The sequence below is a fragment of the Equus caballus genome, chromosome 9 (assembly GCF_041296265.1).
Source record: "Equus caballus isolate H_3958 breed thoroughbred chromosome 9, TB-T2T, whole genome shotgun sequence".
Lineage (NCBI taxonomy): Eukaryota > Metazoa > Chordata > Mammalia > Perissodactyla > Equidae > Equus > Equus caballus.
Window position 1 is genome coordinate 69,046,288 of NC_091692.1, and position 13,096 is coordinate 69,059,383.

General features: G+C 38.1%; 1 protein-coding gene across 4 annotated transcripts in view; it reads left to right on the top strand.

Moving 5' to 3' along the window:
• Window positions 1–13,096, top strand: part of PKHD1L1 (PKHD1 like 1) — a 150,401-nt gene that overhangs the window by 79,524 nt on the left and 57,781 nt on the right. For all 4 annotated transcript variants that reach the window (XR_011421351.1, XR_011421352.1, XM_070221703.1 and 1 more), the window contains exons 46-50: window positions 839–968; window positions 4,699–4,940; window positions 6,622–6,758; window positions 8,835–9,864; window positions 11,822–12,013. Coding sequence is in view for 2 of the 4 variants with exons in the window: in XM_070221703.1 (XP_070077804.1) it covers window positions 839–968; window positions 4,699–4,940; window positions 6,622–6,758; window positions 8,835–9,864; window positions 11,822–12,013 (1,731 nt within the window). In the remaining 2 variants the exon portion in view is untranslated. The remainder of the gene's footprint in view (window positions 1–838; window positions 969–4,698; window positions 4,941–6,621; window positions 6,759–8,834; window positions 9,865–11,821; window positions 12,014–13,096) is intronic.

The following is a 13,096-nucleotide window of genomic DNA, read 5'->3' on the forward strand; positions in this document are numbered from 1 at the left end:
GGATCTTCTCTACTCACTTCCTCTTACCCCTGGTCCATGTGCCCTCATAACACCTTTTACTTGATATAGTACTTACCGCAGTTCATACTGATTGTCTACTTCATTCATTAATCTATATAAAAAGGCATTAAGTCTGAAAGCAGAGGATTGCAACTCTTATATTTGTATTGTAAAATGGCCTCCTAAAATATGACTATAAGTTTATAGTTGTACTCTTCTATAACTATATTCTGGAAAATTATCAGCAAATAAAAGTGATTTTGATGATGTTTGAGGTATCATGATAACTTATTTAAAGGAAGTATGGTGTGAGTCCTTTTTATATTGAAGTCTTCTATATTGCAATAATTGGTCTTTTTTATAAATTTAGAATGTATAAACATGATACCCTGTTATGATCACAACTGTCCTGCCTTGTGCTAACTATGTCTGCTAATGTGATTTTCAAAAATGTACAAATTTCATTTGTCTCTAGATTATCAGTTTAAGGAATTCCTCTCAGCAATGACAAAGATAATAGGCCTCTGCCCATTTTATCAATAGTATCATGCCACATTTATGTTGTCTTCCTGTAAAGAAAAATTATCAGAAATGGAATATATTGTTGCAGAAGGAAGTTTTCTCAATTTACAGACCCATACATGTTATTACAAACCTGATTGTTACTTTTATAAAGCAAGCATTCTGCATATTTCTTTTTTGAGAAATGTATGAAATGCTAAGGTAAAATGAACCCTCCTCAAATTGATTCAATTCAGGAAAAGATTAAAATACATAAAGCTCTCAATAAGTGAGAAAACGTGTGTGAAGAAATCCTCGCTTTGTACGTTGGCTCCAGGTTTGCCTATTCCTGTGATCTGGACTCGTTTGGCTCAAACGGCAAAGGCAGGAGAAAGTACTTTGATTTTACAAGAAGCGGTAACGTGGAAACCAGGAGATACGATTGTAATTGCGAGCACAGGACACAGGTATGATGTCTTCTGGGCCTGATAATTTTGATTAGAACAGAGATTTTTTAACTCTGTAAAAGAGGGATGATTCGGAAAGTTGACAAATATTTGATTCATATTTGAAACCTCTAATAAGAAAAAAACATGAATAGCCAAATATGTATTTGCCAAGTGTTAACAGTGGGTTGATCACCAGTGTTGTTTTCATTGATTGAATTTACAGTACAAAGAAGTATAATTTGAACCTATAAAATAGGTATATACTAATATTTCGTTTTTCGTTGTTAAGTTCTTATGTCAGATTTCCTTTGGAAAAAGCATTCTGCTATTAAGTTATTTGAAAACCTCTGAAAGAGCTTCGGCTAAATATGTTAATGAATGCAAAAATGGAAATAAGTTTCTTTGTCTGGGGTCACCAGGGAATGCAGCTGAAAGCAGCTAGTGAACTCTCTTTTTATCTTGCAGTCTTGGCAGTGGTTCCCATGGAGCAAAATTGTTAGTAATGATTGAATAAAAAGGAAGAAACCATTATAGAATGAGGGATGATTAACGTGACCTTTTACACATCTGACATTTTACAGTTGAAACTGCTCATGACCCTTAATTTCTGTTTAGTTATGTGTTTTAGCAAATAAGAAATATAAGGACAAAGCAAATATAGCTACACAAAGAATATCAGTGGGGAGAGGGAAAAAGAGGAACTTTATTTTTGCTTTATTGTTCAAATTATGTGTAATAGCAAAATTGGATATGGTAATGCTTATCAGGGAATAAATAGTAATTTATGACAAGAAATAGATAAATTGTGTTAAAGTTGTGACTCAATTTAAAATTAAAATTCAAGATGGCATTTTGAGTTTGCCATTTTCCAAGTTAAAAATAAACATGCAGATGTTAGGAAGAATTTAAATATATACTTAGCTTTATAAGTGCCCATTTTTTTTCTGCCTTTGGAAGAAATTTTAATTACATAATGGCAAAATTAAAAGGCAGAGAAATGACAGGGCTTACTAATAGAATAGAAAGTCCTGATTTATAACTTTGTGTATGAAATAAAAGAGTAGGTTTAGAATTTAGCTTAGGGATATTTAGTTTTAAGAAACAAGAATTAAGGAGTTCCCTGGGCCTGCCCTGGTGGCCTAGTGGTTAAGTTTGGCACACTCTTCTTCAACTGCCCAGGTTCAGTTCCTGGGCACAGACCTACACCAGTTGTCTGTCAGTGGCCATGCTGTGGTGGCAGCTCACATAGAAAGAAAAAGAGGAAGATTGGCAGCGGATTTTAGCTCAGGGTGAATCTTCCTCCGAAAAAAAAAAGAATTAAGGAGTTCCCCACCAAACCTAACTCATTGTTCACTATTTCATTTGTAAATCCTATTTGAGAGTTTGTAAAGCAAGTGGTTAAGAATATTACTTCTAAAGTCATTCAGTCTGGGTCCAACTCCCAGCAATGCCACCTTCTAGGCCTGTGGCCATATTGTTTCACCTCTCTGTGCTTCAGTAAAATTGGATGCTGTTAATATCTATCTCAGAATTACTGCAAGAATTGAATGAGTTAATGTGTATAAAACACAGCTAAACTTGGCTCAAAGTAAGTGCTATATAAGCGTTAGATATATTACAAAGGGAATAAAATATATTTAGGTGTGCCTAACATATAAAACTACTTTTTAGAACCTTCTTTTCTAAAGAAATCTCTGTATCGTCTGAATCCAAGAGAATTCAGGAGAAACCAGCCTAACCCTTTTCCGTACCACCTATAGGATCTTGTACTGTTGACGCACGCTTATCTTGAGCATCCTTAATCTCCCCTTCCTCTCCCCCCTCCCCCCACAATTCCTTCCCTGGGTCTTTTGGAATTATGCGTTTCTTCATCCACCCACCATCTTGAAAAACAACTTTGGTCTCCTATCTTTTCTAGCTGCTTTCTTTTTATCTCCTTTTTTAAGGAGAAAATTATTAAACTGCTTAAACGCTATGCCCATTTCTTCCATCTCATCCTTACTATCCATTTTTTTTCCTTAAACCCTTACAGTCTACTTTTGATAGTCACAAAAACTTCCCCAGTGACCTTCTGGCTATCAGCATCCTTCACTTCCTGCACATCACCAAGTTCTTTGGGTTCTGCCCTTGGAATGCCTCTTCCATCAGCTTTCCCTGCTCTCAGTTTAATTTAGACCCTCAGTCCCTCACACCTGGCATATTACATCATCTTCCTATTTGGGCTTCATTTCCCTACTTTCCTCCCCTCACGAATTTATTCTGCATTAATTTGTTTAATCAATCAAAAACTGTTATTGAGTAGTGACAGGAACTGTAGTAGGTGCTCCACATACAAAATGACTCAACGGGTGCCTTACCTAGAGGAGCAGACAGGTAGGGGAAAGGACAGAGAAGTAGAGAGGATAGTAGGAGTAGATGTGATGGGCCCACAGTGTGGTGACTATGAGCACTAATGAAGGCATTAGGCAGAGTGTATTGGGAATCCAGAAGAAGGGTTGGGAAGGTTGAGAAAAGTGACTTTTTATCTATTTCACATGTGACATTGTCATTTGAACTGGTATTTAAGGAGGAAAAATATTTGCCAAGGGAGAGAAGAGTCAAAATGGAAGTGTCAGGAAGACACAGAAGTGACTCCCCTAAGCTCGTCTCTGTTAACAGCACCAGTCACTCTTCTGTAGATAATACACAGTCAGGCATTCTCACACAGCTCCTTAAAGTCAGGGGTACTTTCTACTTGGTATCCTCAGTGCTCAGTTCTGTGCCTAGAAAATAGGCTAGACACTCAATGATTGTTTGTTGAGTGACTCAATACATGAATGTGTATATTATAGAACTGACAAGTCCTCTTGCTGTAGCAGGAATTTGGAGTGTACTGAAGGACTGGTAGAAATGAGACCTCCTAAACGTCACCTCAATCATTTCTTTTCCCTCCTCAGGGACCTCCAACACCTTCCCTTTGTGAAAGTTTCTCAATGTCAGTGCTATTGACATTTTGGACCTGAAAATTCTTTGTTGTGTGGGGCCAGCCTGTGTATTATAGGATGTCTAGAAACATCCTTGGCCACATCCCACTAGATGCCAGTAGCACACCCCTCCCTCAAGTTGTGACAACCAAAAATGTGTCCAGGCGTTGCCAAATGTCCCCTAGGGGGATAAAATCATCCTCAGTTGAGAACTACTGAGTGTGATCCTCCAAGTTATAAACAAATAGTTCGTTTGAATACTTTATACAAATTAGTACAGGTCTATGAACAAGTGTAGAACTTAGAAAATATTTATTTGATTGACATGCCTTTGTAACATTTATTCAGTTACTCTAAGAGAGAGTAAAGCACCATCTTCAAATTCGTATTCAAAATATTATATGATATTTAAAAATTTTCTAGGGACAGCATGGTGGCATAGTGGTTAAGTTCTCATGTTTTGCTTCGGCAGCCCAGGGTTCGCAAGTTCAGATCCCGGGTGCAGACCTACACACTGCTTATCAAGCCATGCTGTGGTGGTGTCCCACATACAAAAAAATAGAGGAAGATTGCCATGGGTGTTAGCTCAGTGACAATCTTACTCGAGCAAAAAAAGAAAGATTGGCAACAGATGTTAGCTCAGGGATAATCTTCTTCACCAAAAAAAAAAAAAAAGATTTTCTATATTACAGATGAAGTGTTCAAAATAGCATAAAACAAATGGACCAAAACAATGTTCTGTCAATTTATATTAATGTTGAAAGTTTTTGTTAAAATTTTTGCAGACACAGTCAACAAGAGAATGAAAAAAGGACCATTGCATCTATATCTCCTGCTGGCATAAACATAACCCTAACTGAGCCACTGAATTACACACACCTAGGAATCACTGTCACACTCCCTGATGGGACGCTGTTTGAAGCAAGGGCAGAAGTTGGAATTCTTACCAGAAATATTTTAATAAGAGGATCTGCTAATGTGGAGTGGAATGACAAAATTCCGGCCTGTCCTGATGGATTCGACACAGGTAATTTTAGCACCTATAGTCTGTCAACTTAAAATGTTTGCAGACATTGCAAAAATGTTCCCTGGGGGCAATCACCCCCAGTTGAGAACTGCTGGACTAGGTTTTGCTCCAGTAATAAATAAGCTCCAAATCACAGTGATTTAAAATTAGAAAGATTTATTTCTCATTCATGCTACATGTGTCCAATATAGGTCAACAGGAGGGCTCTGCTCATTGTAATTATTCCAGGATCTAGGCTGAGGAGGAACCATCTCAGTATGGGCCTCCACAATCTCTGAGACAGGAGACGAGATAGCTGGAGGGTCGAGCAACAGCCATTAATTACTTTGGTCCTGAAGTGACACGTGTCTCTTCTACTCAGATGTCATCAGTCAGAACTGATTCCATGGCTATGTTTAACTTACCACAGTTCATATATATATATAGTTAATATATCTATATTTCTATCTTATGTATACAGTTAAGAAGCACAATGTATTTTATAACTCTCTTTTAAATATTTTTGTGTAATCACTCATACCATTACAATCCTATACATGGTTGAATACTAACAAATACAGCTTAGATGTAGCCTTTTCTTCAATGGGAAATATAAGACAAAGCTCATTGTACTCAATGTCAAATGACCTGCGTTCTGATCCCAGTTCGTCTGCATCATCTCACAATGTCCGTGAAACCTAATTTCATCCTGTTTAAAATAAGAAGACTTTTTCTGCCCACTTACTATAGCTGTAAGAATTAAGTGACATAATGCATTTTCTAGTGTTATACAAGTAGAAGATTTCATTACTTATGTTAATCCCAAATCTTGGGGTAAAGCTTCAGAGATAATAAGACAAAATACCTTTATCAGTATTTTAGGAGAGGAAGACAGTTCCTCTACCCTCTGGGTTCTTTTGGCTGGTCTAAGAGTTAAATTGACATGAGAGAGAATAACAGGAGAGAATCAAACAAAGTTTAATAACGTGTACATAGGAGAAACCCAGGAAAACTGAGTAACTCGCCAGAATGGCCGAAGCCACCACCTTAAAACCCGTGTTGAGCTAAAGACAAAAGAAGATGTTGAGAGTAGTGGTTTGGGACTTCAAAGGGGAGGAAAGCAATTTACATGGAGATGGAAAAGCAAATGTTTGCTAAACAAGTATTTGCTGGGCCATCTATAGACAATGTGACCCACAAGACAGAACTTTGGTAAAAATGGACTTGCTGGTGCCTTTCTGTCTATCCCCTCTATTTCACATTATACTGTAGTTATCTTATGGTATTAGCTCCCTCCTGGGACAGGCCTTCTAGCTTAAATTCTTTTAGGTTGTTGGGGGAAGGTCAAAGTTTCTTTCACAGTCTTTTGTTTTCAAAAATAATCAAGGCAAAGAGACACATTTTAGGGAGGCCAATTCTGATCCCCCACGGTAGTCATTCAACCATTCAAACACTTATTTAGTATCTTTGAAAAATGCTATAGTAACTACTATGGGGAATGTGAGGATGAACAAGAGAAGGTACTTGCTTTTCTTACTATGTATAGGATATGATGTGAAGGCAATGTTTTCAGTATGTTTCAGTATGAGATTAAAATTATATGTGAGTAAAAAATATAGTTAGGCATGGGGAAAAATCTTTATATAATTAGGGGATTTTGACATGGTTTTTCTTTGTGATGTCTGAAAAAATATTTTTAAAGGTGAATTTGCTACACAGACATGTCTCCAAGGAAAGTTTGGAGAAGAAATAGGAAGTGACCAGTTTGGAGGCTGCATTATGTTTCATGCTCCTATACCTGGTGTTAACATGGTCACTGGAAGAATAGAATATGTGGAGGTAAGAGGCATTATTGTTAAATCACAGTGGTTTGCAGAAGGTTATTCATACAATGAACTAGCACTGGGCTCCTGCTGTTTGCCTGATGCTACTTATAATCTGGTAGAGAAGACAGATGAGGAAATAGACATAATATGTACATAAGACATAAATACACCCAATTATGCACCCATTTAATCATGCCAAAATTTTGTTTCCCTATTTTTCTCACACCCCACATCAAATTCTTCAGCAAGTTATATCCGCTCTGCTCACAAAATGCTGTATTCTGAATCCACTCTCTTGGCACCTCCTCTACCCAACCTCTCACCAGGCCACCATCACCTGGACTCTATGAGTTTCTCCTAGCTGACCTCCTGCTTCAACCTTTCTCCAATGGAATCTCCACAGCACAGCCAACGTAAAAAGTTTAAAGTATAAATCAGATCTTATTGCACCTTGTTCAATGGCTTCATGTTATACCTAAAACAAAAAGTTCAAGTGCTTTGCACAAGACCCAAACAATGTCCACAATCTGGCCCCTGACTTCATCTCCTGTGGCTCTACCCCTGGCCCATGCTATGCTAGCCACATGGGCCTCTTTGGGTCCGTTGACCATGTTGAGCACACTCCTGTCTCAGTTTCTTTGCGCTGGCTCTTCATTCTCCTTGAAGTGAGTGCTTCTTCGCCAAATACTAGCAGGGTTCACACTATCATTTCAGTCAAATCTCTTCTCAAATGTTCTCTCTTCAGAGAGGCCTTTTCTCACCATCTTTATTTGAAATTACTGCTCAAACCCATGTTTTCATTGATTTACTCATAACTCCTGAAATTGTACCTATTTTTAGTCTCTCCCTCTAGAACATAAACTCAGTTCAGAGATTTTGACTTTCTGGTTTTCTGCTGATTTCTCTGTGGCTGAAACAGTGCTTGGCATATAGCAGATTCTCAGTTGATTATTAATTGAACAAATATATACATAAATGAATGAATATGCAAAGTATCCCCAAGAGATTAGGAGCCTTTCTGTATCTTACTCATATTCAGGCTATATAATCAGAGTTTAGCATATTGTTTATCAAGTATTCAGTAAAAAAGATGAAGGAAGGAAAGAAGGGAGGGAGGCAGAGGGAGGGAAGAATAGTAAAATCCATAAATCCATTAAACTGGGAATGCTTAGACTGAAAACAAACCATTGAGGATGATAGAGTCAACACGTAGTTTGTGAAACTCCCTTGTTCCTAGGATATGTTACACATATGTGACATCTGAGATATGGACTGAGTGACGTTGCCAGGGTCATTCCGTATATTAAATATTAGTAGTGGTTTATTTTTTACTTTTAGATGAAGAATAAAAATAAATAGATGCCCTCACATTTTGTTTCCCAACCTTATGGGATCATACACACACACACACACACACACACACACACACCCCTCTTGTACATGCTGGCGTCCTCTACGTTAGATCATTAGATCATAGACCTACTGAAAGAACATACAGCAGAGTGGTTAATAAGAGCACCAACTCTAGAATCTGACCAGCTTGGGTTTGAATGGATCTCTGGGACCATGAACAAGATACTCAGCCTGTGTAAATTTTGATTTCTTCATCTTTAAAATGAAGTTAATGATAAGTGGCTGCTTCGTAGCATTGTGGTAAAGGCTGTGATCATGCATATAAGACACTTAGCACAATATCTGGCACATGGTAAACATTTAAGAGGTGTTCCTTATGATTATGTAAGAATCAAAGTGAAGGAGGAAAAGAAGTCTTTGAGAGGTTTATTTTGCTAAACACAAAAGGTTAGTAATAGACCAAAGCGAAAAGCAGAAGAGTCAAAGATGGCTTTGTTAATTAATTCATTCTTTTATGCACTAATTTATTTGGTAACAAGTGTGGGCTGTTATATATTGAATAAAACAAGATGGGTTGGGGTCAAATAACATTTTCAAATGATAAATATGAATAATATTGGAGATATAAGAGTTAATTAATATAAAATTGGAGACATTGTGAAATAAGAAAATATGAGCCAGGCAAACTGTGAATCTATGTGTATCACTAAATAGCTGTGATTTCTGGGCTTGACAGATATTCCATGCTGGCCAGGCTTTCCGGTTGGGGCGATATCCAATACATTGGCATCTGCTCGGAGATTTACAGTTTAAATCTTATGTGAGAGGCTGTGCAATTCACCAGGCCTATAACAGAGCTGTTACTATCCATAACACACATCACCTTCTGGTTGAGAGGAATATTATATATGATATCAAGGGAGGAGCATTTTTTATAGAAGATGGTATTGAACATGGCAATATCCTGCAATATAACTTGGCAGTATTTGTACAGCAAAGTACTAGTCTTCTGAATGATGATGTGACCCCAGCTGCCTTTTGGGTAACCAACCCAAACAACACCATACGACACAATGCAGCTGCTGGTGGCACTCACTTTGGCTTTTGGTATCGAATGAACAACCACCCTGATGGGCCATCCTATGACCGAAACATTTGCCAAAAAAGAGTTCCTCTTGGAGAATTCTTTAACAACACTGTGCATTCTCAAGGTTGGTTTGGAATGTGGATATTTGAAGAATATTTCCCCATGCAAACAGGATCTTGTACTTCTACAGTGCCAATACCTGCAAGATTTAATTCACTTACTACTTGGAACTGTCAAAAAGGAGCAGAATGGGTCAATGGAGGTGCCCTTCAGTTCCATAACTTTGTGATGGTAAATAATTATGAGGCTGGAATAGAGACCAAGAGGATCCTGGCTCCTTTTGTTGGAGGATGGGGTGAAACCAATGGAGCGGTTATTAAAAATGCCAAAATAGTTGGTCATCTTGATGAATTGGGGATGGGGTCTGCATTTTGCACAACAAAAGGCCTGGTTCTCCCATTTAGTGAAGGCTTGACTGTATCTTCCATACACTTTATGAACTTTGACCGTCCCAACTGTGTAGCTTTGGGAGTGACGTCCATCACTGGAGTTTGTAATGACAGATGTGGAGGTTGGAGTGCAAAATTTGTTGACATCCAGTATTTTCGCACACCGAACAAGGCTGGCTTTCGATGGGAACATGAAGCGGTACTGATTGATGTTGATGGTTCGCTTACAGGTAATGCTGTGTCTTAATTTCTGAAAAATACATTGGAAATATGTTTATGTTAACACAGAGATTGGAATTGTCTAAGCAGACTCACGTGAATCACAGGTCTTACCCAGTAGCAAATGTAACTAATGATTTAAAGATATAGGTCAACACTAGACACAGATGAGACATTCTTTTCTGGAGGAGCCCCAAACTGTCAGAAGCAGCCTGCAAATGTGTCCTTTTTCTCCTGCATTTGCAGTTTGATTTTGAATTAGCAGCAGATTTTGAGCAATATTTATTGGTCACAAAAGGAAGCCGTCTCAGTTTTAGAACTTCCCCATTTTATACTCAGTTAATTATACCGATAAGACACTGTTTATATTACTACCCAAATTCTCCAGCTAGTCATGCCCCATAAATGTATAAATTTCAGGTTTATTTGCATAAGCAATGTCAACAGACTGGATATAGCCTGCTAAAGTACTTTAAAGGGAAGTAATAAGTTATAGGCTTGCTGTTAACCTTTTTCTTTTCAAAATCACGCCATTTGCAATAATATGGATGGACGTAGAGAGTATTGAAATAAGTCAGACAAAGAAAAATACCTTTTGATTTCACTCATATGTGGAAGATAAACATATAGATAAGGAGAAAAGATTAGTGGTTACCAGAGGGGAAGAGGGTGGGGGAAGGGCGAAAGGGGTGAAGGGGCACAATGTATGGCAATGGATAAAAACTGGACTGTTGGTGGTGGACATGACACAGTCTATACAGAAACTGAAATATAATAATGTACACGTGAAATTTACACAATGTTATAAGCCAATATGACCTCAATAAAATAATTTTTAAAAAAGGGGGCTGGCCCCATGGCTGAGTGGCTAAAGTTCGGTGTGCTCCACTTTGGTGGCCCAGGTTCACAGGTTAGGATCCCAGTTGCAGACCTACTCCACTCATCAGCCATGCTGTGGAGGCATCCCACATACAAAGTGGAAGAACATTGACACGGATGTTAGCTCAGGGCTAATCTTCCTCAAGCAAAAAGGAAAGAGGAGGATTGGCAACAGATGTTAGCTGAGGGTGAATCTTCCTCTCTCGCACACACACACACAAATAATAATAAAAGAAAAAATAAACTTTAAGATTGGAATTAGTTCAAATAATATGTTAACTCTATCATAAAACTTAACCTACTTTGTAAGTTAAATTTTTTTTACCATTTCAAGTTCAGAGTATGTCACGTTTTCTGTAAATATTCATAGTTTCTAGAATTTAGTGGCTTTACAAATTTTTAATGATAAAGACTTGTCTAAATAAGATAGCAAGGGTGTATGTATGTGTGAGAGAGAGATTCTGCATAATTCTCTATAAGAGGGAGACAATTTACAATTGAACTTACAGATATTAACAGTTTACTTTTGAAAGTTCTTGAAAGATGGAAGAATCAATATTCCATCTTGAAAGATGGAATCTCAATATTTAAACAAACTGAGTTCTCAACCACAGTTGTTGACGTCTGTCTCCTGTTCTAATTGTGGCTCTAAAAGGGAAACATTTGGATGGTTCTAATATGCAAAGCTGTGTGTAACCTTTATTAGTTTACTGAATTTAGCTTAGATTTTTAATGTGAGCTGGCAGTCCATCAATTGTGAGTATAGGCTCCATGGTCGGACTGCCTAGATTTGAATCCTTCCGTGTGTCCTTGACCACATTACTTGTTCCACTTCCCATCCTCTACTTTGGCTCTCATAGGGGCTTCAGATCCTGTGTTTCAGCTACATTCACAATAAGCTCCGTGATGGGAGAGTCCACTGCAAAGCCTCTGTGTGAGGTCCTCTTGCCCCATGCCAAAAAAAAATTACCCAGACTTTTAGATTTTATTGGTGGTACTATGGGTCACAGTACCTATAGCTTGTAGACAGTTTGGTTTTTTAGTTTTCTAACATGAAATAGGAAACATGCTGTTGTGTTCATGTCCTAGGTCACAAGGGACACACGGTCATTCCACACAGCCTGCTGCTGGACCCTTCTCACTGCAATCAGGAAGCCGAGTGGAGTGTTGGGTTCCCCGGGGCCGTCTGTGATGCCTCAGTCAGCTTCCACCGTTTAGCATTCAACAAGCCTTCCCCAGTGTCTCTGCTCGAAAAGGATGTGGTTCTCTCAGACTCTTTTGGTAAGTGAAATATAATAGTTTGTGCCACTAATTTAAATATGTTTTCCTCAGTTTTCATCATCATCTTCTTGAGTTGTCTCTCACTGTTTACAACATTGGAAAAAGCATGATATTTATATCAGTCAGAAGATAGGCAGGAAACAAATAACACACCCAAAGTGGGCATGTGAGGAGTATTGAATAAACGCATGGACCAGCATGATATTCTGCTAATTAAGGAACCTCCAGCCAATGTTATGACAGAGAGCAGGAAGGTTGACATAGCCCTTGGAGCGAGACAGTAAAAATATACCACTGTTCCTGCCACTGAAGGCAAATGCTTTTGATTATCTTCGCTGATTGAAATGGGTTGGGGGGAGCGTTTGCTAGTCACTAGCTGCACACTAGGCACCAGAGACTGTTGATGTACTGATTTGTTTCAGTAAAGACACTGTACCTGCAACACCAGATGTGCTTGACATCATTACCTAACTAGATTGCATTAATTTACTATCGTTATTCATGATCCGTCTGGCATTTGCACCAGCCAAACAAGCAAATTAAATGGGAATGTGGTAGGAATCCTGATCCTCACATCCCTCAGATCTTTCATTGTAGCTCTAATATCTGTATTTTCTCCCTCCAGGGTTTGGAATTGCGGTTAGTATATTATCTTGTAAAGGAGCAGGGAGGCATGGTGCCCAGAGTGTTCGCTCAGTCCTTCCTACCAGATTTTCCCTTGCTTCATTTAGGGAACCAGTGTGGAATTCTTCCAGTTACTAAGTATATCTATTCCCATCATACCTGACGTAGTCTATTCTGACTGGCTCAGAGCTATTTATCTATCTCTTTATCATTACATCCATCCAGTCATCATCTGTCTAGGAGTTATTAGCTAAAATATTGACCTACAATTAATCTACTCTCACATACACTGTTCTGATGGACTGCAGATTTTGGAAAATAGAAAAACATTGATGAATCAAAGATTTGCTACACAGGTTATTATCAAAGATAGTTTTCTACATTTTCTGCATAATTCTAAACAATGTAGCTTCTTGATGACACTATGTAAAACTGTCATCACTAAAGTCTAATCTAAAC